This window comes from Staurois parvus, unplaced genomic scaffold (genome assembly GCF_062004578.1).
Source record: "Staurois parvus isolate SC_StPar_1 unplaced genomic scaffold, SC_StPar_1.0 ptg001578l, whole genome shotgun sequence".
NCBI lineage: Eukaryota > Metazoa > Chordata > Amphibia > Anura > Ranidae > Staurois > Staurois parvus.
The window spans coordinates 133,077-151,528 of record NW_028319374.1 but is presented as its reverse complement, the minus strand read 5'-3'; the positions used below and the strand labels follow the sequence as shown (position 1 = coordinate 151,528).

At 46.0% G+C, this 18,452-nt stretch overlaps 1 protein-coding gene across 3 annotated transcripts in view; it reads left to right on the top strand.

The window, feature by feature from the left end:
* PDE2A (phosphodiesterase 2A) overlaps positions 1 to 18,452 on the top strand; it is a 684,164-nt gene that overhangs the window by 565,572 nt on the left and 100,140 nt on the right. For all 3 annotated transcript variants that reach the window (XM_089662877.1, XM_089662878.1, XM_089662879.1), the window contains 2 exons: positions 1,168 to 1,327; positions 11,957 to 12,009. In XM_089662877.1, coding sequence (XP_089519003.1) covers positions 1,168 to 1,327; positions 11,957 to 12,009 — 213 coding nt within the window. The remainder of the gene's footprint in view (positions 1 to 1,167; positions 1,328 to 11,956; positions 12,010 to 18,452) is intronic.

Sequence of the window (18,452 nt, the reverse complement as noted above, 5' to 3'; positions counted from 1 at the left end):
ACTACTTGCCGTATAGGTTGCCAATGCCATAGGTAATGGGGATATTCAAACCGTAAGCCCTAAAGGCTTTAAACGTGAGACCTCCATTAACTGGGCAACCAGAGAACCCTTGGAGTTCAAGGTTCCAGTTTAGGGGCCCAATGCCCATTGTGTTTTAGACTACGTGTTATCAGTTTACTGACTCATCTTCACTGGTGGCTCCAAAATGCTACGGGTAGAAAGAGGCCCTTGTCCTCATCTACATAAAAGTATTTTTTTTTTGGTGAGTTTTGATGTACTAGGAAATCCTTTTAAGTGAATGTGCTGCAGTAACACAATGTGTGGCACAGTGCACGCCCAAGGCTCATGGGTTACCACATATGAAGCCAGCTTTGAAGGAAGCTTCAAGTGCCCCATGTGTCCCATCACCGCAAGCTACTATATATTTTTATTATATAATAATTAATAACAATGGATACTACTTGCCGTATAGGTTGCCAATGCCATAGGTAATGGGGATATTCAAACCGTAAGCCCTAAAGGCTTTAAACGTGAGACCTCCATTAACTGGGCAACCAGAGAACCCTTGGAGTTCAAGGTTCCAGTTTAGGGGCCCAATGCCCATTGTGTTTTAGACTACGTGTTATCAGTTTACTGACTCATCTTCTCTGGTGGCTCCAAAATGCTACAGGTAGAAATAACCTAAGTCAAGTCCATCACTTTATGTAGGATGGAGTGGTGATTTTACGCTCTATATGGCCTGGTGACCACCATCACTGGGACTAAATGCAATGGAAAAATTATGAGTTGTCTACAGACCAGGGAATAGAGGGGAGATCTCCCAATGGAGACACTAACGTGGTTGTGGATTTGCATATACTTTATAAATACAGAATGTTGTAGAAATTAAAATGCAGCTACGCTGAGCGATCTGGTTACAAATCGCATTTGATATATGGATAATAGTATATCAACTGTTGCAGTCAACTAGTATTCAGACAGAAAAAACAATGGGAGCTTCAGAAAACAAGTGGCAGATGGTTTTCAACAGGCTGTGCTACATTACATATTGGGTTCTGCAGAGACATCTGGAGGTGTTATTGTAACATGGAAACTTCTGCCGCGTCTGGAGATTTCACTGCCAATATGGCGCCTTTTGAAAAACCGTAATGTTTTTCTGTTTTACAGATGGTGGTGGCATGCAAGCGGGTGTTGGCTGTCCAGAAGCTCCAGCCGTGGCCCCAAGTCAGCCTGTCGACTGGTTCCTCGGAGAAATCACTAACCAAACCTGAACCCGAGCCCAGCGAAAGCTACGATGAGCTGGATCGCAAGATCCTCCAGTTATGTGGTATGGATTACAAGGTTTTGTCTAAAAAAAAAAATATGGCCACCCCATGATACGTGGAGTCTGGTGGGCTGGATTTTAACATCTTTTGGGACTCGGTAAACTTTTTAGCGGTGTGGAAAAGGATGGGTCGACTCAGACACAAAGTAATAGAATATACATTTATGAAATGAGTTACATAAGTTGACTGCAGTTGACTCCTTTGGCCTATCCTATGAAAGGCATTGATGACCTTCAGACATGTACTGCACCTTTATTGCTCGTGGTAATGAGGCCGAAGATGATTTGGCAATTCTCTTTTATACACCAGGCAACCGATCATGACCGATAAAACAAGGTTTTTAACCAATTTCACCAACATATCTAGTAGTAGTTGGACACATTCAACGAAGACCTTTCATAGGACTTCCAAGCTACTTCTTCAGGTCCAATGAATGTTGTCCATTCCATGGTGATTGGATTATGGCAACTGAAGGAGTGAATCATAATTCTGGGGTATCTTCTTGCCACTGATTAGACCCGAAGAAAAGGCTTGGATGAGCTATGAAGTGTCTTCAACATTACAGAACGATTCAAGTGGAATCTATCTATCTATCTATCTATCTATCTATCTATCTATCTATCTATCTACTACTAGCTATACTGTGGCATGGATAAACGAGAACCTTCACAGAAGTTCACACAGGAGAAACCACTTAAATCCCTAGAACCTAGAAAAAGTTGAGATATTAGTAGACCAGGCCTTGATGACCTGTGAAAAGGTTGTGGGTTGAGCTTTTCGTAAAATACTACTTGTTTGCTAGTTTTGAATACGAAGCTTTAGATGGGTCGACTCAGACACAAAGTAATAGAATATACATTTATGAAATGAGTTACATAAGTTGACTGCAGTTGACTCCTTTGGCCTATCCTATGAAAGGCATTGATGGCCTTCAGACATGTAATGCACCTTTATTGATCGTGGTAATGAGGCCGAAGATGATTTGGCAATTCTCTTTTATGCACCAGGCAACAGACAACCGATCATGACCGATAAAACAAGGTTTTTAACCAATTTCACCAACATATCTAGTAGCAGTTGGACACATTCAACGAAGACGTTTTCGTAGGACTTCCAAGCTACTTCTTCAGGTCCAATTAATGTTGTCCAAGCAACACCATTTCATGGTGATTGGATTACGGCATCTTAAGGAGTGGATCATAATTCTGGGGTATCTTCTTGCCACTGATCAGCCCCGAAGAAAAGGCTTGGATGAGCTATGAAGCGTCTTCTACATTACAGAACGATTCAAGTGGAATCTATCTATCTATTTATCTATCTATCTATCTATCTATCTATCTATCTATCTATCTACTACTAGCTATACTGTGGCATGGATAAACGAGAACTTTCACAGAAGTTCACACAGGAGAAACCACTTAAATCCCCAGAACCTATAAAAAGTTGAGATATTAGTAGACCAAGCCTTGATGACCTGTGAAAAGGTTGTGGGTTGAGCTTTTTGTAAAATACTACTTGTTTGCTAGTTTAGATTACAAAGCTTTAGATCCTCTGTCAAATTTTTAATGGGCTAATTTTGTAAAAGTTTTGGGTTTTCCAAAAGAAAGTCATCAAAATTAGAAAATTTTGAAAATGTTTATTTTTTTGTTACCAAAAACAATAAATTATTAGCCAAAATGCCGGCCATACACGGGGTGAACTCCGAAAGAATTTTCTTTCGAAAATCTTTTCTAAGAATTTTCGTTGGAATTTCCCACCATTTGTGGGTCATAGAAATGGCAGATTTTTGTGTGACCATCGAATTTGAGTGATCGGCATGTTGAAAATTTTTTGAATGATGGGAGATTCGAAATATAAATCTGTGACCTGGAAAGAAAAGAAAATTCTTGGCCATGAAAATTCTTTTCTGTAGCAACACAAGGAGATATTGAAGGCTTGGTTGGTTGAATTTCGAAATCAATGGTGCCGCCATCGGATTACAAAACGCACCAAATTTCTGATTTTCTAAAGAAAATTTGTTCGGAATTCGACCCATGTATGGCCTGCGTTAAAGTGTAAGTTCGCCTTTCAGGAAGACTTTTGGAAACCGCCCTATGCAAGTCTAATGAATACCATAGCTCCTTCTGCTGGAAATGGGGAAGGTCATCCCATACCAGATGAAGCTATTTTGGGTCCTCTCCAGAAAAAGCACTGGCCCGCCATATCGCTTCCATTTTTGCTCACAGGATAGGCTGAATTTCACTATATTGCGCCGCTCCGGGCTGTATACATTTTTTCTCAAAATTGTGGTTCTCAATTTATCCTGATCTGTGTCTCAAAGGAAAGTATTCCGTTCCTTGACATCATATCAAAGAAATACACAAACCGAGTCCTCACCTCAAAACTCAGGCGATGTACAAAGAATGTCCACAATTCCGGATTTCCACTACTAGATCACGCCCACAGCCTTTGATTTTATCAGATGCCTCATTGCGTGAATATAAAAAAAAGATATGGCTCCCAACACAGTTGTAACCACGACTGAGGTACCCCAGTGTCCGGGATTAATTCACTGCACACGTGGCAGATGCCTCCTAAGGTAGACATGAAGAAAATAAATGACTCTCCATACAGTTGAATAACACGATCAGCCAATGTACACTCACCAGTGCCAAGAAAATCTCCCCCACACCATGACACCACCACCACCAGCCTGAACCATTGATAGAAGTTAGGATGGATCCACCACACCATGACACCACCACCACTACTAGCCTGAACCATTGATACAAGGCAGGATGGATCCACCACACCATCACACCACCAGCCTGAATTGTTGATACAAGGCAGGATGGATCCACCACACCATCACACCACCACCACCAGCCTGAACCACTGATACAAGGCAGAATGGATCCACCACAGCATGACACCACCACCAGCCTGAACCGTTGATACAAGGCAGGATGGATCTACCACATCATGACACCACCACCACCAGCCTGAACCGTTGATACTAGGCAGGATGGATCCACCACACCATGACACCACTACCAACCTGAACAGTTGATACAAGGCAGGATGGATCCACCACACCATTACACGACCACCAGCCTGAACCGTTGATACAAGGCAGAATGGATCCACCACACCATGACACCATCACCACCACCAGCCTGAACCATTGTTACAAGGCAGGATGGATCCACCACACCATGACACCACCACTACCCGTCTCAGGGTCCTGTCCACGGCAGGAGTTCTGGAAGATCTGGCATTTCTGCCAGTACTCTACATGGCCGCAGAAGGACACATCAGCCTCAGTCTGGTGCCAGACGTCCTTTATAAGGAGGCTCATCACTTCCTCTAGTTGCTGGATGATCTCTAGCTTCCCATGCCCTGTTCCTGTTTCCTGTGTCCTGTGACTTGACCTGTGATCTCCTGTTACCGACTCGGCTTGCTCCTGGACCTGTCTACTCTGCCTTACCCCTGATCTGACCTCGGCCTGGCTTACGGATGCTCTCTCTCTCTCTTGCTCCTCTGTGTATGACCTCAGCTATCCCATCTGACTATGTCCGCTCTGGATATTTTCTCTTTTTCGGACCATTCTCTGTGAACCCTAGAGATGGTTGTGCGGGAAAATCCCAGTAGATCTTTAGTTTTTGAAATACTCCGACCAGCCCTTCTGGCATCAACAACCATGCCGAATTCACAGTCACTTAAATACCCTTTCTTCCCCATTCTGATGCTCGGTTTGAACTTCAGCAAGTCGTCTTCACCACATCTAGATGCCTACATGCATGCACTGATACCAACAAAGGGGCAATATTCCTACCACTGACACCAATGATGGGGCACTATTCCTCCCACTGACACCAATGATGTGGCATCGTTCCCCTAACTGATACCAATGATGTGGCACTATTCTTCCCACTGACACCAACAATGGGGCATTATTCCTCCGGTTCCTGTGATCCTGCACTATGTAATTGTTTTATTATCTCTGGGACATTTTATACTCTCACTGGCCATAGTCTGGCTCCTTAAAAGTCATTAGGACAGAAGTATGGCCCTGTATAGAAAGTTTGAAGACCCTGATATAGACCACCAATTCATCGAAGGTACAAAGCAGTCGTCTTCTCTTTATGAAAAGAAGGTGCATCCAATATGCACTGAAAATATATAAGAAGTCACGTACAGCAACAAGGCCTTTAAATTCATTAAATAACATTCATTAAAGATATTTTAAAGGTCACAGCTCTTCACCATACAGACGCAAGCAGCTTGAGTACTCCAACATGATGATATTACGTACTTGGGAGATGTCAGCTCGTAAAAACACGCAATTAAAAGTCTCTGGAAAAATTATCCTCAAGTTGTTTACCACATTTCATGGAAAACATAGAGAGAGCCTTCCAATAAGTCATCTATTATGTACATCAACCAATCCTTGATGGGAAAGTGCTAATCCAAGGCAAGGTTCCGGACCAGGGTGTTAAAGCTACAATGTGTGTCCTATGAGATAGTCCCTCTGGTCAGTCAAGCCATCTAAGGGAAAAAAAAAAAGACATGTTGGAGATCAGGCAAACCCAACCACTTCCACTGCTCATAGGCCAACCCGTATCCTCCGTGATTCCCTGCAATTAGCTGGGTGGAGTCAGCTCTTGCTCCATTGTAGTCCTCCATCCAAACTACGAGACACTCACCAAAGATGTTCAACATCAACCACAATTCATTGCAATGACAGCACACCTCTCTCTTCCACCCGAAACCAGGCCCTCACCATGTTTCACCCAGAGCAGGGCTTAATCATGGGGAGAACAACCTTCCATCCACAACACGTTGCGTTGACTGCCCAGTGACTTTTTCAGGTGGAGAAACCACCGCTGTCTGTGACCTCACTTGGGAGATGTCTCCTCATTTCCTGTCCTGGTAAACCCCTGGTAGAAGTTGTCCAATGGGATGTTACTGATATAAGGAATGATGGAAAACATCCCAATGCTTAACGTTCACCTTTCAAACACGTGTAACACCTTGTATGCGACAAGTTTTGGAGGAGATATCACAGCTAATTTAGGTTGGTTAGTAAGATTGGCTTTGGAACCAAACATCCTCCCATGTAAGTAGGAAAACGTTCTTGTAAAGATCCTAAGCAGGGTTTGACTTCCAGAGTTGTAAGGGGAAGAGAGCTAAGCTCCTTTGCAGCCTTGTATTTTCAGGCTCCTGTGATTGAAGGTCTCTGGGGGACCCACACCCCCACTGGCGAGGGGTGAATATCCTCCTTGTGATCAAAATGCTTGGTGTCTAACTCAGCAACGAACAATTGAAAGGTAAAGGGGTCATTTTGAATGTTTCCATGTCATATATTAGTCCCAAAGTCCTAGTACTGAGCAGTAGCTCCCCATCTTTTGATGTTGGTCTCTGTCAGCATTGGGATCAAGGTCAACATCTGCTGGAGGAACACTCCCTGGAAAAGAATTGATTGGCCAAGTTTGGTTTTCCTCAGACGATTGTTTTTGCTGCCCATTGATTAGACCAGTACCGAAGGTATATGTTCATATTTCCATCAGGAGGCCCTGAAAGGAAGGAATGCTGATGTCTTTCTGTACAAGCCAGTCATGAAGTCATATCCTGAGGGGGTGTCACCATGGCACCCTACACTGTGAAGTAGAGAAATATCTCCCTTCACTCCACCCTCCTCTTCCATTCAACAGGTATCACGCTGTTTTTTTTCTTCTTTTTTTTACCTTTTTTTAGTAATAAAGTCCAGGTCCCAACTCCCCATGTACGTCATTTGCTTTGGATGATGTGCACACTGCCAGCTGTGCCTCCTGGGATATGCACGTGACATATCCCAAGAGGCAAAGCCTTCCAACAGAGGAAAGGAGACGAGGGCGGGCCTATTGGTGCACCATTGGTAGGCCTGCCCACTGAACTAGAAAGAGCTGGCGGGCCACTCGTTGACGTCAGTAAGAACATGGCGGCACAGGAGAGAGCTGTGGCCAGGCATGAGAGGATCTCAGCGGGACAACTCTGGATCCACTGGATGGAGGAGTATCTGAATTCTGCAGATACCACCTTATCCCCTTGGCGCTGAACCATTGGTAGGCCTGCCCACTGAACCAGAAAGAGCTGGTGGGCCACTCGTTGACATCAGAAAGAACATGGCGGCATGGGACAGAGCTGTGGCCGGGCATGAGAGGATCTCAGCTGGATGGAGGAGAATATGAATTCTGCAGATACCAGCTTATCCCCTTGGCGCTGAACCATTGGTAGGCCTGCTCACTGAACCAGAAAGAGCTGGCGGGCCACTCGTTGACGTCAGAAAGAACATGGTCAGATACAGAATAAAACTGAAACCGGTTGTGTTATATACTTGGGATAGACCAAGTTGACCAGGGGACATCCTTTACACCTCCTGTCCAGCACTCTTGGAGATAGTCGTAGGGTTTAGAAGTGTTGGGAGCGGTATCCATTCACTAGAGAGCGGTGACATCGCTGAGAATGCAGCCTATCCATTCACTAGAGAGCGGTGACATCACTGAGAACGCAGCCTATCCATTCAATAGAGAATGGGGACATCACTGAGAACGCAGCCTATCTATTCACTAGAGAGCGGTGACATCACTGAGAATGCTACCTATCCATTCACTAGAGAGCGGTGACAACACTGAGAATGCAGCCTATCCATTCACTAGAGAGCGGTGACATCACTCAGAACGCAGCCTATCCATTCACTAGAGAGCGATGACATCACTGAGAATGCTACCTATCCATTCACTAGAGAGCAGTGACATCACTGAGAACGCAGCCTATCCATTCACTAGAGAGCGGTGACATCACCGAGAATGCAGCTGTCAGGGCTCCCAGGTGTGACCAGAGGTGTGTGACTGACGCAGGGAAACGCAGACTTCAGATATGTGATAAACAATATAATTTATTAACACTAACCATACAAACATAAACGCAGTGCAATACTAAAACATAATACAGTGCAAACAAACCAAACCAACCACCCGAAGATAACAGTACATACAAGCAAGCGTCGTCAGGCAGGCCGGGTCAATATCAATAGGGCAGGTAGGTACAGGGGGAGCAAGCGGAGATGGGTCGGGGTCACAGGCCAGGTTCAGCAGGTAGCTAGCAGCGTAGTACAGAGGGTCAGGCAGAGGGATGGTCAGGGTCACAAGCCAGGGATCAGAACAGGTAGCAAGCAGCGTGGTACAGAGGGTCAGGCAGAGGGATGGTCAGGAGCGAGCCGGGATCAGAGCAGGAGAAGTCAGCAGCGGTTCAGATCAGGCAGGGTCAGCAAAGGAACAGAAACAGGATGCAGGACAGATACAGGGCCCAGGACAAACACAACACCAAGGCAGAGTCTGCAAGTCTGGCCATCCCTTAAATACACCAGTATCATCAGTTCCAGGTGTTAGCTGGCTGAAAGGTTGAGTCTCTGATTGCTGGGAGCACCCGCTGGCCAGCCCTGGTACTGCAGATCAAAAGGCAGGTGAGTCCCACCATTGCTGGCCAGTCCATTCCTGACAGCAGCCTATCCATTTACTAGAGAGCGGTGACATCACTCAGAACGCAGCCTATCCATTCACTAGAGAGCGGTGACATCACTGAGAACGCAGCCTATCCTTTCACTAGAGAGCAGTGACATCACTGAGAACGCAGCCTATCCATTCACTAGAGAGCGGGGACATCACTGAGAATGCAGCCTATCCATTCACTAGAGAGCGATGACATCACTGAGAATGCTACCTATCCATTCACTAGAGAGCAGTGACATCACTGAGAACGCAGCCTATCCATTTACTAGAGAGCGGTGACATCACTCAGAACGCAGCATATCCATTCACTAGAGAGTGGTGACATCACTGAGAATGCAGCCTATCCATTCACTAGAGAGCGGTGACATCACTGAGAACGCAGCCTATCCATTCACTAGAGAGTGGTGACATCACAGAAGGCAGCCTATCCATTCACTAGAGAGCGGTGACATCACTAAGAATGTAGCCTATCCATTCACTAGAGAGCGGTGACATCACTGAGAATGCAGCCTATCCCTTCACTAGAGAGTGGTGACATCACTGAGATTGCAGCCTATCCATTCACTAGAGAGCGGTGACATCACTAAGAATGTAGCCTATCCATTCACTAGAGAGCGGTGACATCACTGAGAATGCAGCCTATCCCTTCACTAGAGAGCGGTGACATCACTGAGAATGCAGCCTATCCATTCACTAGAGAGCGGTGACATCACTGAAAATGCAGCCTATCCCTTCACTAGAGAGCGGTGACAACACTGAAAATGCAGCCTATCCCACGTACCAGACCATGCGGGGGAGGGTTGTCAAGTAGGCTGTACAAAGCCCGATGATCACAGTCTCTTGTACCATGGTAGCAGGCTCTTTCATGACAGTCTCTTGTACCATGGTAGAAGGCTCTTTCATGACAGTCTCTTGTACCATGGTAGCAGGCTCTTTCATGACAGTCTCTTGTACCATGGTAGAAGGCTCTTTCATGACAGTCTCTTGTACCATGGTAGAATGCTCTTTCATGACAGTCTCTTGTACCATGGTAGCAGGCTCTTTCATGACAGTCTCTTGTACCATGGTAGAAGGCTCTTTCATGACAGTCTCTTGTACCATGGTAGAAGGCTCTTTCATGACAGTCTCTTGTACCATGGTAGCAGGCTCTTTCATGACAGTCTCTTGTACCATGGTAGAAGGCTCTTTCATGACAGTCTCTTGTACCATGGTAGCAGGCTCTTTCATGACAGTCTCTTGTACCATGGTAGAAGGCTCTTTCATGACAGTCTCTTGTACCATGGTAGAAGGCTCTTTCATGACAGTCTCTTGTACCATGGTAGCAGGCTCTTTCATGACAGTCTCTTGTACCATGGTAGAAGGCTCTTTCACGACAGTCTCTTGTACCATGGTAGCAGGCTCTTTCATGACAGTCTCTTGTACCATGGTAGCAGGCTCTTTCATGACAGTCTCTTGTACCATGGTAGCAGGCTCTTTCATGACACATGACAGTCTCTTGTAATGTCAGAGATCTCCTTTATTGTAACACAGTCAAGGTAAAACTGACCTTTTCCGTGGAGTTGCATGTGGAATCTCACAGGTCACGTCAATCCTGTGGCTACACGTGGGCTCAAAAGCAAGTTCTGGGTAAGGATTAGGGACCTCAATTTCAATGTAGATGCAAGTTCACAGAAATAAAAAGACAGACCTTTATAGTTTTGTGTATTGATTGTACCGAATGCCCAATAGATCCAAGAATCCAGCCAGCGATTTCCCTTCCCAGCCTCCAGCTTTAACTGTTCCATCCATAACTATTACTATTTTGCTCGTTAGAAAGAAAAATATTGATGGCCGTATTACCCTCGGCTTTCACAATGGATACAAAAGAATAGCAATGTACTTGGAATGGTTTTGGTAAATTGTTACTGGGATACAAACAGTTGACATGGCAATAGCTATAGCTGTCCAGGCTTCTGCTGTGGGGCCTGGGGTAGGAGGGGGCCCCATTAGGGGCTGCTATGGATAACTAAACAGTGAAGTTTCCAGTACAGAAGGGCTGGAGTCAGACCTCAGGCTGGTCATTGGTCACAGATCCCCATCGGTGCAGCAAGAAGTATTTGATTATCTGTCTTAGCAAATATTTAAAGGTACAGACATTTTTTTTAGTTTAGGGTAGAGTAGAGAAGGGTTAAGGCTTTCCCATCATCTCCAACTGTGCTGTTGTTCACCTAGATGTGACCATGGCTTGGCTCCTGGCATCCTTATCTCCAACTATGCTGTTCACCTAGATGTGACTATTGCCTGGCTCCTAGCATCACTATCATCTCCAACTATGCTGTTCACCTACATGTGACCATGGCTTGGCTCCTGGATTCCCTATCATCTCCAACTGTGCTGTTCACCTAAATGTGACCATGGCTTGGCTCCTGGCTTCCCTATCATCTACAACTATACTGTTCACCTAGATGAGGCATTGGCTTGGCTCCTGGCTTCCCTATCATCTACAACTGTGCTATTCACCTAGATGTGACCATGGCTTGGCTCCAGGCATCCCTATCATCTCCAACTATGCTGCTCACTTAGATGTGACCTTGGTGTGGCTCCTGGCTTCCCCATCATCTCCAACTATATTGTTCACCTAGATGTGACCATGGCTTGGCTCCTGGCTTCCCCATCATCTCCAACTATATTGTTCACCTAGATGTGACCATATCTTGGGTCCTGGCTTCCCCATCATCTCAAACTATAATTTTCACCTAGATGTGACCTTGGCGTGGCTCCTGGCTTCCCCATCATGTCCAACTATGTTGTTCACATATATGTGACCATGGCTTGGCTCCTGGGATCCCTATCATTTCCAACTATACTGTTCACCAAGCTGTGACCTTGGGTTCACTCCTGACTTCCCCATCATCTCCAACTATACTGTTCACCTAGATGAGGCATTGGCTTGGCTCCTGGCTTCCCCATCATCTCCAACTATACTGTTCACCTAGATGTGAGCATGGCTTTGCTCCTGGCTATCCCATCATCTCCAACTCTACCGTTCACCCCATCTGTAGTCCCAGTGAAATATGGTATGGCCGCCCTATACTTACACAGCACTATTTTGTCTTTTCACAGGGGAGCTGTATGACCTGGATGCGGCATCGCTGCAAATTAAAGTTCTTCATTATGTGAGTATTGAGTATCTGGGTCCTTCTCATACCTCTGTGCCCTTTTTATAGTCGAATTAAACTCAATCCCATAACAAGTATGATATTAAAGGAAATCTGTATAGAGTGTATGGAGGCCTCCTCTACTGACCGCTTCTTCTGAAAATGCTAGTTATCCAAGAATGTAGCCTATCCATTCACTAGAGAGCGGTGACATCACTGAGAATGCAGCCTATCCCTTCACTAGAGAGCGGTGACATCACTGAGAATGCAGCCTATCCCTTCACTAGAGAGTGGTGACATCACTGAGAACGCAGCCTATCCGCTCACTAGATAGAGGTGACATCACTGTGAATGTAGCCTATCCCTTCACTAGAGAGCGGTGACATCACTGAGAAGGCAGCCTATCCATTCACTAGAGAGCGGTGACATCACTGAGAATGCAGCCTATCCATTCACTAGAGAGTGGTGACATCACCGAGAATGCAGCCTATCCATTCACTAGAGAGCGGTGACATCACTGAGAATGCAGCCTATCCATTCACTAGAGAGCGGTGACATCACTGAGAAGGCAGCCTATCCCTTCACTAGAGAGCGGTGACATCACTGAGAACGCAGCCTATCCCTTCACTAGAGAGCGGTGACATCACTGAGAACGCAGCCTATCCATTCACTAGAGAGCGGTGACATCACTGAGAACGCAGCCTATCCATTCACTAGAGAGCGGTGACATCACTGAGAACGTAGCCCATCCATTCACTAGAGAGCGGTGACATCACTGAGAACGTAGCCCATCCATTCACTAGAGAGCGGTGACATCACTGAGAACGTAGCCCATCCATTCACTAGAGAGCGGTGACATCACTGAGAACGTAGCCCATCCATTCACTAGAGAGCGGTGACATCACTGAGAACGCAGCCTATCCCTTCACTAGAGAGCGGTGACATCATTGAGAATGCAGCCTATCCATTCACTAGAGAGCGGTGACATCACTGAGAATGCAGCCTATCCCTTCACTAGAGAGCGGTGACATCACTGAGAACGCAGCCTATCCAATCACTAGAGAGCGATGACATCACTGAGAACGCAGCCCATCCAATCACCATTTACTGTCTGTACTGTGGTGTTGCCTCGTGTGTGTACTGTACTGTACAGTCTATGTTCCAATGCAGTTGAACCCTGTAGACAACCTGTACTTATCCTTTAGAAGTTGCCGTCTCGCTTGGCAGCTCCACCGCTTCCCAAGCAGCTAATAACCGTTACAGAAGCCGGTGAAATGAAAGAAGTCAATTAGGAGCACAAATCTTTGGTAATTTAATGCTGAAATGTACAATTTCACCGTGGGTCTCTGTACACAAGCATTACAGGTGCCAAGCCGCGACCATGCAGCCATTTGCAAATTGCTAATTGCACTGTAGCAATTACCGCAGATCGAGAATAATAATATGTGCTGCTCCCTTATCGAGTTAGGGAAAACAATCAGCGGGATCTATGTGTTTACTAAAGGATCGGGTAATTGGCTGTGAAGCAGGTCAGGGTGACACCACAGCGTGCCCTGAGAAATTAGATAAGAACTGGGGTGGCCATGGATGGGCCGTCTTGCACTGGGAATGGTGGGCTGGTTAGATATCCGCCATCTTCATCCAAACTGTGCAGACCAGTAGATGGGATGGTTGTAGGAAATGAAAGGAAAGTCTGGTTTCTACTTCGACTACTAATTCAATTTACTACTTCCAGACAGGGCTAAGCGAGGAAGAAGGTTCATTCCACAGTTAGAGTGTCACATACCTGGTTACAGGGCCAAAGTGGCAAGAGGGCTTCCCCTGAAACCTCTGGTCCAAACACCCCTAGATATGGTGGCACGACATGCAAGGCACAAAGTGGAATGGGCGCTGAAGGTCCAGATGGATGATGGCTGCTCCTGGAGGTAGTCAGCAAGGGTTGCCTATGGCCAGCAGATGGGAGCCTCAAAGAAGTCACAGAGAGGGACAGCAGATGATAGGTGTTTCTCCCATGGTAGTATGATGCTAGTCAAGGTCACACCTAGGTGAATAGTATAGTTGGAGATAATGGGGAAGCCAGGAGCCAAGCCAAGCCAAACCAAGGCCACATCTAGGTGAACAGTATAGTTGGAGATGATGAGGACGCCAGAAGCCAAGCCAAACCAAAGCTACATCTAGGTGAACAGTATATTTGGAGATGATGGGGAAGCCAGAAGCCTAGCCAAGGTCACATCTAGGTGAACAGCATAGTTGGAGATAATGGGGAAGCCAGGAGCCAAGTCAAGGTCACATTTAGGGGAACAGCATAGTTGGAGATGATGGGGAAGCCAGGAGCCAAGCCAAGGCCACATCTAGGTGAACAGTATAGTTGGAGATGATGGGGAAGCCAGGAGCCAAGTCAAGGTCACATCTAGGTGAACAGTATAGTTGGAGATGACGGGGAAGCCAGAAGCCAAGCCAAGGCCTCATCTAGGTGAACAGTATAGTTGGAGATGATGAGGAAGCCAGGAGCCAAGCCAAGGCCACATCTAGGTGAACAGTATAGTTGGAGATGATGGGGAAGCCAGAAGCCAAGCCAAGGTCACATCTAGGTGAACAGTATAGTTGGATATGATGTGGAAGCCAGAAGCCAAGCCAAGGTCACATCTAGGTGAACAGTATAGTTGGAGATGATGGGGAAGCCAGGAGCCAAGCCAAGGTCACATCTAGGTGAACAGTATAGTTGGAGATGATGGGGAAGCCATAAGCCAAGCCAAGGTCACATCTAGGTGAACAGTATAGTTGGAGATGATGGGGAAGCCAGAAGCCAGGAGCCAAGGTCACATCTAGTTGAACAGTATAGTTGGAGATGATGGGGAAGCCAGAAGCCAAGCCAAGGCCTCATCTAGGTGAACAGTATAGTTGGAGATGATGGGGAAGCCAGAAGCCAAGCCAAGGCCTCATCTAGGTGAACAGTATAGTTGGAGATGATGGGGAAGCCAGGAGCCAAGCCAAGGTCACATCTAGGTGAACAGTATAGTTGGAGATGATGGGGAAGCCATAAGCCAAGCCAAGGTCACATCTAGGTGAACAGTATAGTTGGAGATGATGGGGAAGCCAGAAGCCAGGAGCCAAGGTCACATCTAGTTGAACAGTATAGTTGGAGATGATGGGGAAGCCAGGAGCCAAGCCAGGGTCACATCTAGGTGAACAGTATAGCTGGAGATGATGGGGAAGCCAGGAGCCAAGCCATGGCCTCATCTAGGTGAACAGTATAGTTGGAGATGATGGGGAAGCCAGAAGCCAAAGTCACATCTAGGTGAACAGTATAGTTGGAGATGATGGGGAAGCCAGAAGCCAAGCCAAGGCCACGTCTAGGTGAACAGTATAGTTGGAGATGATGGGGAAGCCAGGAGCCAAGCCCACAGATATCTGCACAACGCAAACACGCATGCCCACGCAGGGTACTGGCCGAAGTTCCTAACCTTCACATAATGACACATGGGCACCTCAGATAGTGCCCTGACATAGAGGGTGACAGCTATATGTTGGTGGTGCAATGTCACCGTAGTAGTGTGTTTCCTTTTTTACAGGAGAAATTTGAGTTTTAAAGCACTGAACCTTTTGATCAGTGATATGGGAACCAAGGGGACAGCATTCACATCTGAAACAGAGCCCTGCCCCAGAGGTCGTCCCCCGATCAATTTCTTCGCCACCCCAAATTCACTTCATTGCTCTTCAATGTATATGTAAACCCCAACAATGAACTTCTATGTGTTCCTGTTTGGTTTGTTAAATATACCATTAAAAGTGTTTGATTTGTTTGATAACCAAACATTACCCGTTGATCCTGCCAGAAATATTAGCTGATATCTTCCTATTCTGCGCTTTTATCAGTTACACTGCAGAACACTTCTTTCCTATGTTATGGAGAAGAGGGGCAGATGTTTGTAAGACCTCACATACATCCTGTCTTAGGGTGACAACGCTGCTCCACTGCACAGTACTATGAGCAAGCGTTGTCACTCTAGGATAGGAAGTGTGTTATTGCCACAAGATACAGGAAAACCAAATACAGCCACCATATCTAAGGAGTGGTAAACTGCAATATATTACATTTTTGTTCTTGGGTTTAGTCTGAGGGCTGAATGGAATGCTGCAGTCAGATTTTCCTGAGGGAAACTGCTGGTGGCCAGCTTAGAGCGCAGTGACACTTCTACCTGTGTGTCCACCATTTGGACATGATAGAGCCCTGTACAGCCTACCTAGCAGTCCCCCCCCCCCCCATCTACTGTACCACCTCAAAGGACCTTTCAGGAGATCCAACAGGATAAACATTTGCATGAAATCCGACCAAGGTGGACACTCGTGTTAAGGGGTTGGTGATGGGGCATCACTTTGGAACGTTGACAGAAAGCTGCATAGGTGGTGGAATGGTAAGACAGGCTGGCCATGAAGCATGGCCACATTGGGCCAGCGGGGGGCCTAAGCCTGGTACAGGAGTACTGCCTACTGCCCAGCCGTGCTGGAAAGCAAAGTATAAGGGATGGAAGTGGGGAATGAAAGAAGTAAGGAGGGCTGCGGTAAGGGGCAAAAGTGGGGACCCCAATCCAGAACAGAAGGTTGCCGGAAGTCTGGGCATGGTATGACTTCCCTTAGGCGACAGAGACAGGAGTAGACCACACAGACTTGCAAGTTGGGCTCGGCAAGTTCACAGCCAAAGTTTATGGAGGTAGGAGTGAGCAGGAGGATAAAGTCCTGGGGTTGCAGCTCCAGTCCTGACTGGTCTGTAGGAGTTCATTAGAAAATAAGATTTCCTTTTTATTCCCTTCCCATCCCTCTCTTTTTCATTTCCTTTTCTTACTCTTTCCTGTTTTCTTTTCCTTTCCATTTCCTTGTTCTTCTCTTCTCATCCCTCCCCGTCCCTTCCTTTTCTTTCCTTTCCTTTTCCCTTTTCTCCTGTCCTTTTCCGTTTTCCCTTCCTTTTTTCTTTTCTTTCCTTTTCTTTACTTTCCCTTTTTATTTTCCTTGCCTTTCCTTTTCCTTTTTCCTTTCCCTTTTTCCTTTCCTCTCCTTTTCTTTCCTTTTCCCTTTCCTTTCCTTTCTCCTTTCCTTTCCCTTTCCTCTCCTTTTCTTTCCTTTTTCCTTTCCTTTCCCTTTCCTTTCTCCTTTCCTTTCCTTTTCTTTCCTTTCCCTTTCCCTTTTTCTTTTCCTTTCCTTTATGTTTTTCCTTTTCCTTTTTCTTTCCTTTTTTCCTTTATCATTTAGCCATTTCTCCTTTCCTTTTCTCTTTTTTTCCTTTCCCTTTTTCCTTTCCCTTCCTTTCCCTTTTTCCTTTCCTTTCCCTTTTTTCCTTTCCCTCTTTCCTTTTCTTTCCCTCTTTCCTTTTCTTTCCTTTCCATTTCCCTTTTTCCTTCCCTTTCCTTTCCCTTTTTCCTTTCCTTTTCCTTTTTCCTTTCCTTTTCCTTTTTCCTTTCCTTTTCCTTTTTTCCTTTTCTTTCCATACCCCTTTTCCTTTCCCCTTTCCCTCTCCTTTCCCTTTTCCCCTTTCCTTTTATTCTCTTGCTTTTTCCCTTTTCTATCATCTTCGCCTTTCCTTTCCATTAACTTTTCCTTCCCTTCCTTTCACTTCCCTCCTCTCTCCTCTCCTCTCCTCTCCTCCCCTCTCCTCTCCTCATCTGGTACTTTTTCTTTCTTGTCATTTTAAACATCCGTCAGCCTTTATATAAAAGTTAGTCTCCCGTCATCAATGAATGTGAACTTGGCTAATTTACATATTAATGATAGAGAGAAGGTCAGATAAGAGGTGATTCTCATTAGGCGTGCTTCAGGAATCGGAAGTCATTATCCTGACATTGCATGTTTTGTGGGAAGTACAGCGCGACACATCAGGAACATACATGGAGGTCTATTATGCAGCTGCAAAGAGTCCTCGTCTGCTCTGGACATCCTTCCTCCGCCGCTGCCCTTGTACACCCCAAAACCCAGATACAGGCCAGAATTAGTGGGATATTGTCTCTTTCAAATATATATGAATGTGTGACCGTTTTAACGAGGGTCGGCAATGCGGGGCAAACTTGGCAATTGCTCATGGTGTCCAGTCCGTGGAGACCCAGGACATTTTTTTCCTCCTACTCTCTGTGTGCAATGACTCCTCACCTATCACTACCCCCTCAGCAGCATAGTTGGCTGGTCCTGTCCACCCCGTTTTCTGCCTACCCTTCAGCCCGGTCCTGTGTGAACTCAGCCTCACCTGTCAGGAACAAAACCCTCAGCGATATGTGGAGGTCTCCAATCCAACTGTTCATTGTAATCTTGGTTCAGCCAATCGGGGAAATCGGACAAGTGCCATAATTCTCTTATTGGCTGCACCATTATGAAGAGAGATGAAAGGTTAATGGAATACAAGGTCCTCAAGGACAAGGAGGCAGACTGAGAGGCTCCAGAATGGCTATGATGATTTTCCAGTTTTCTCCTGGATA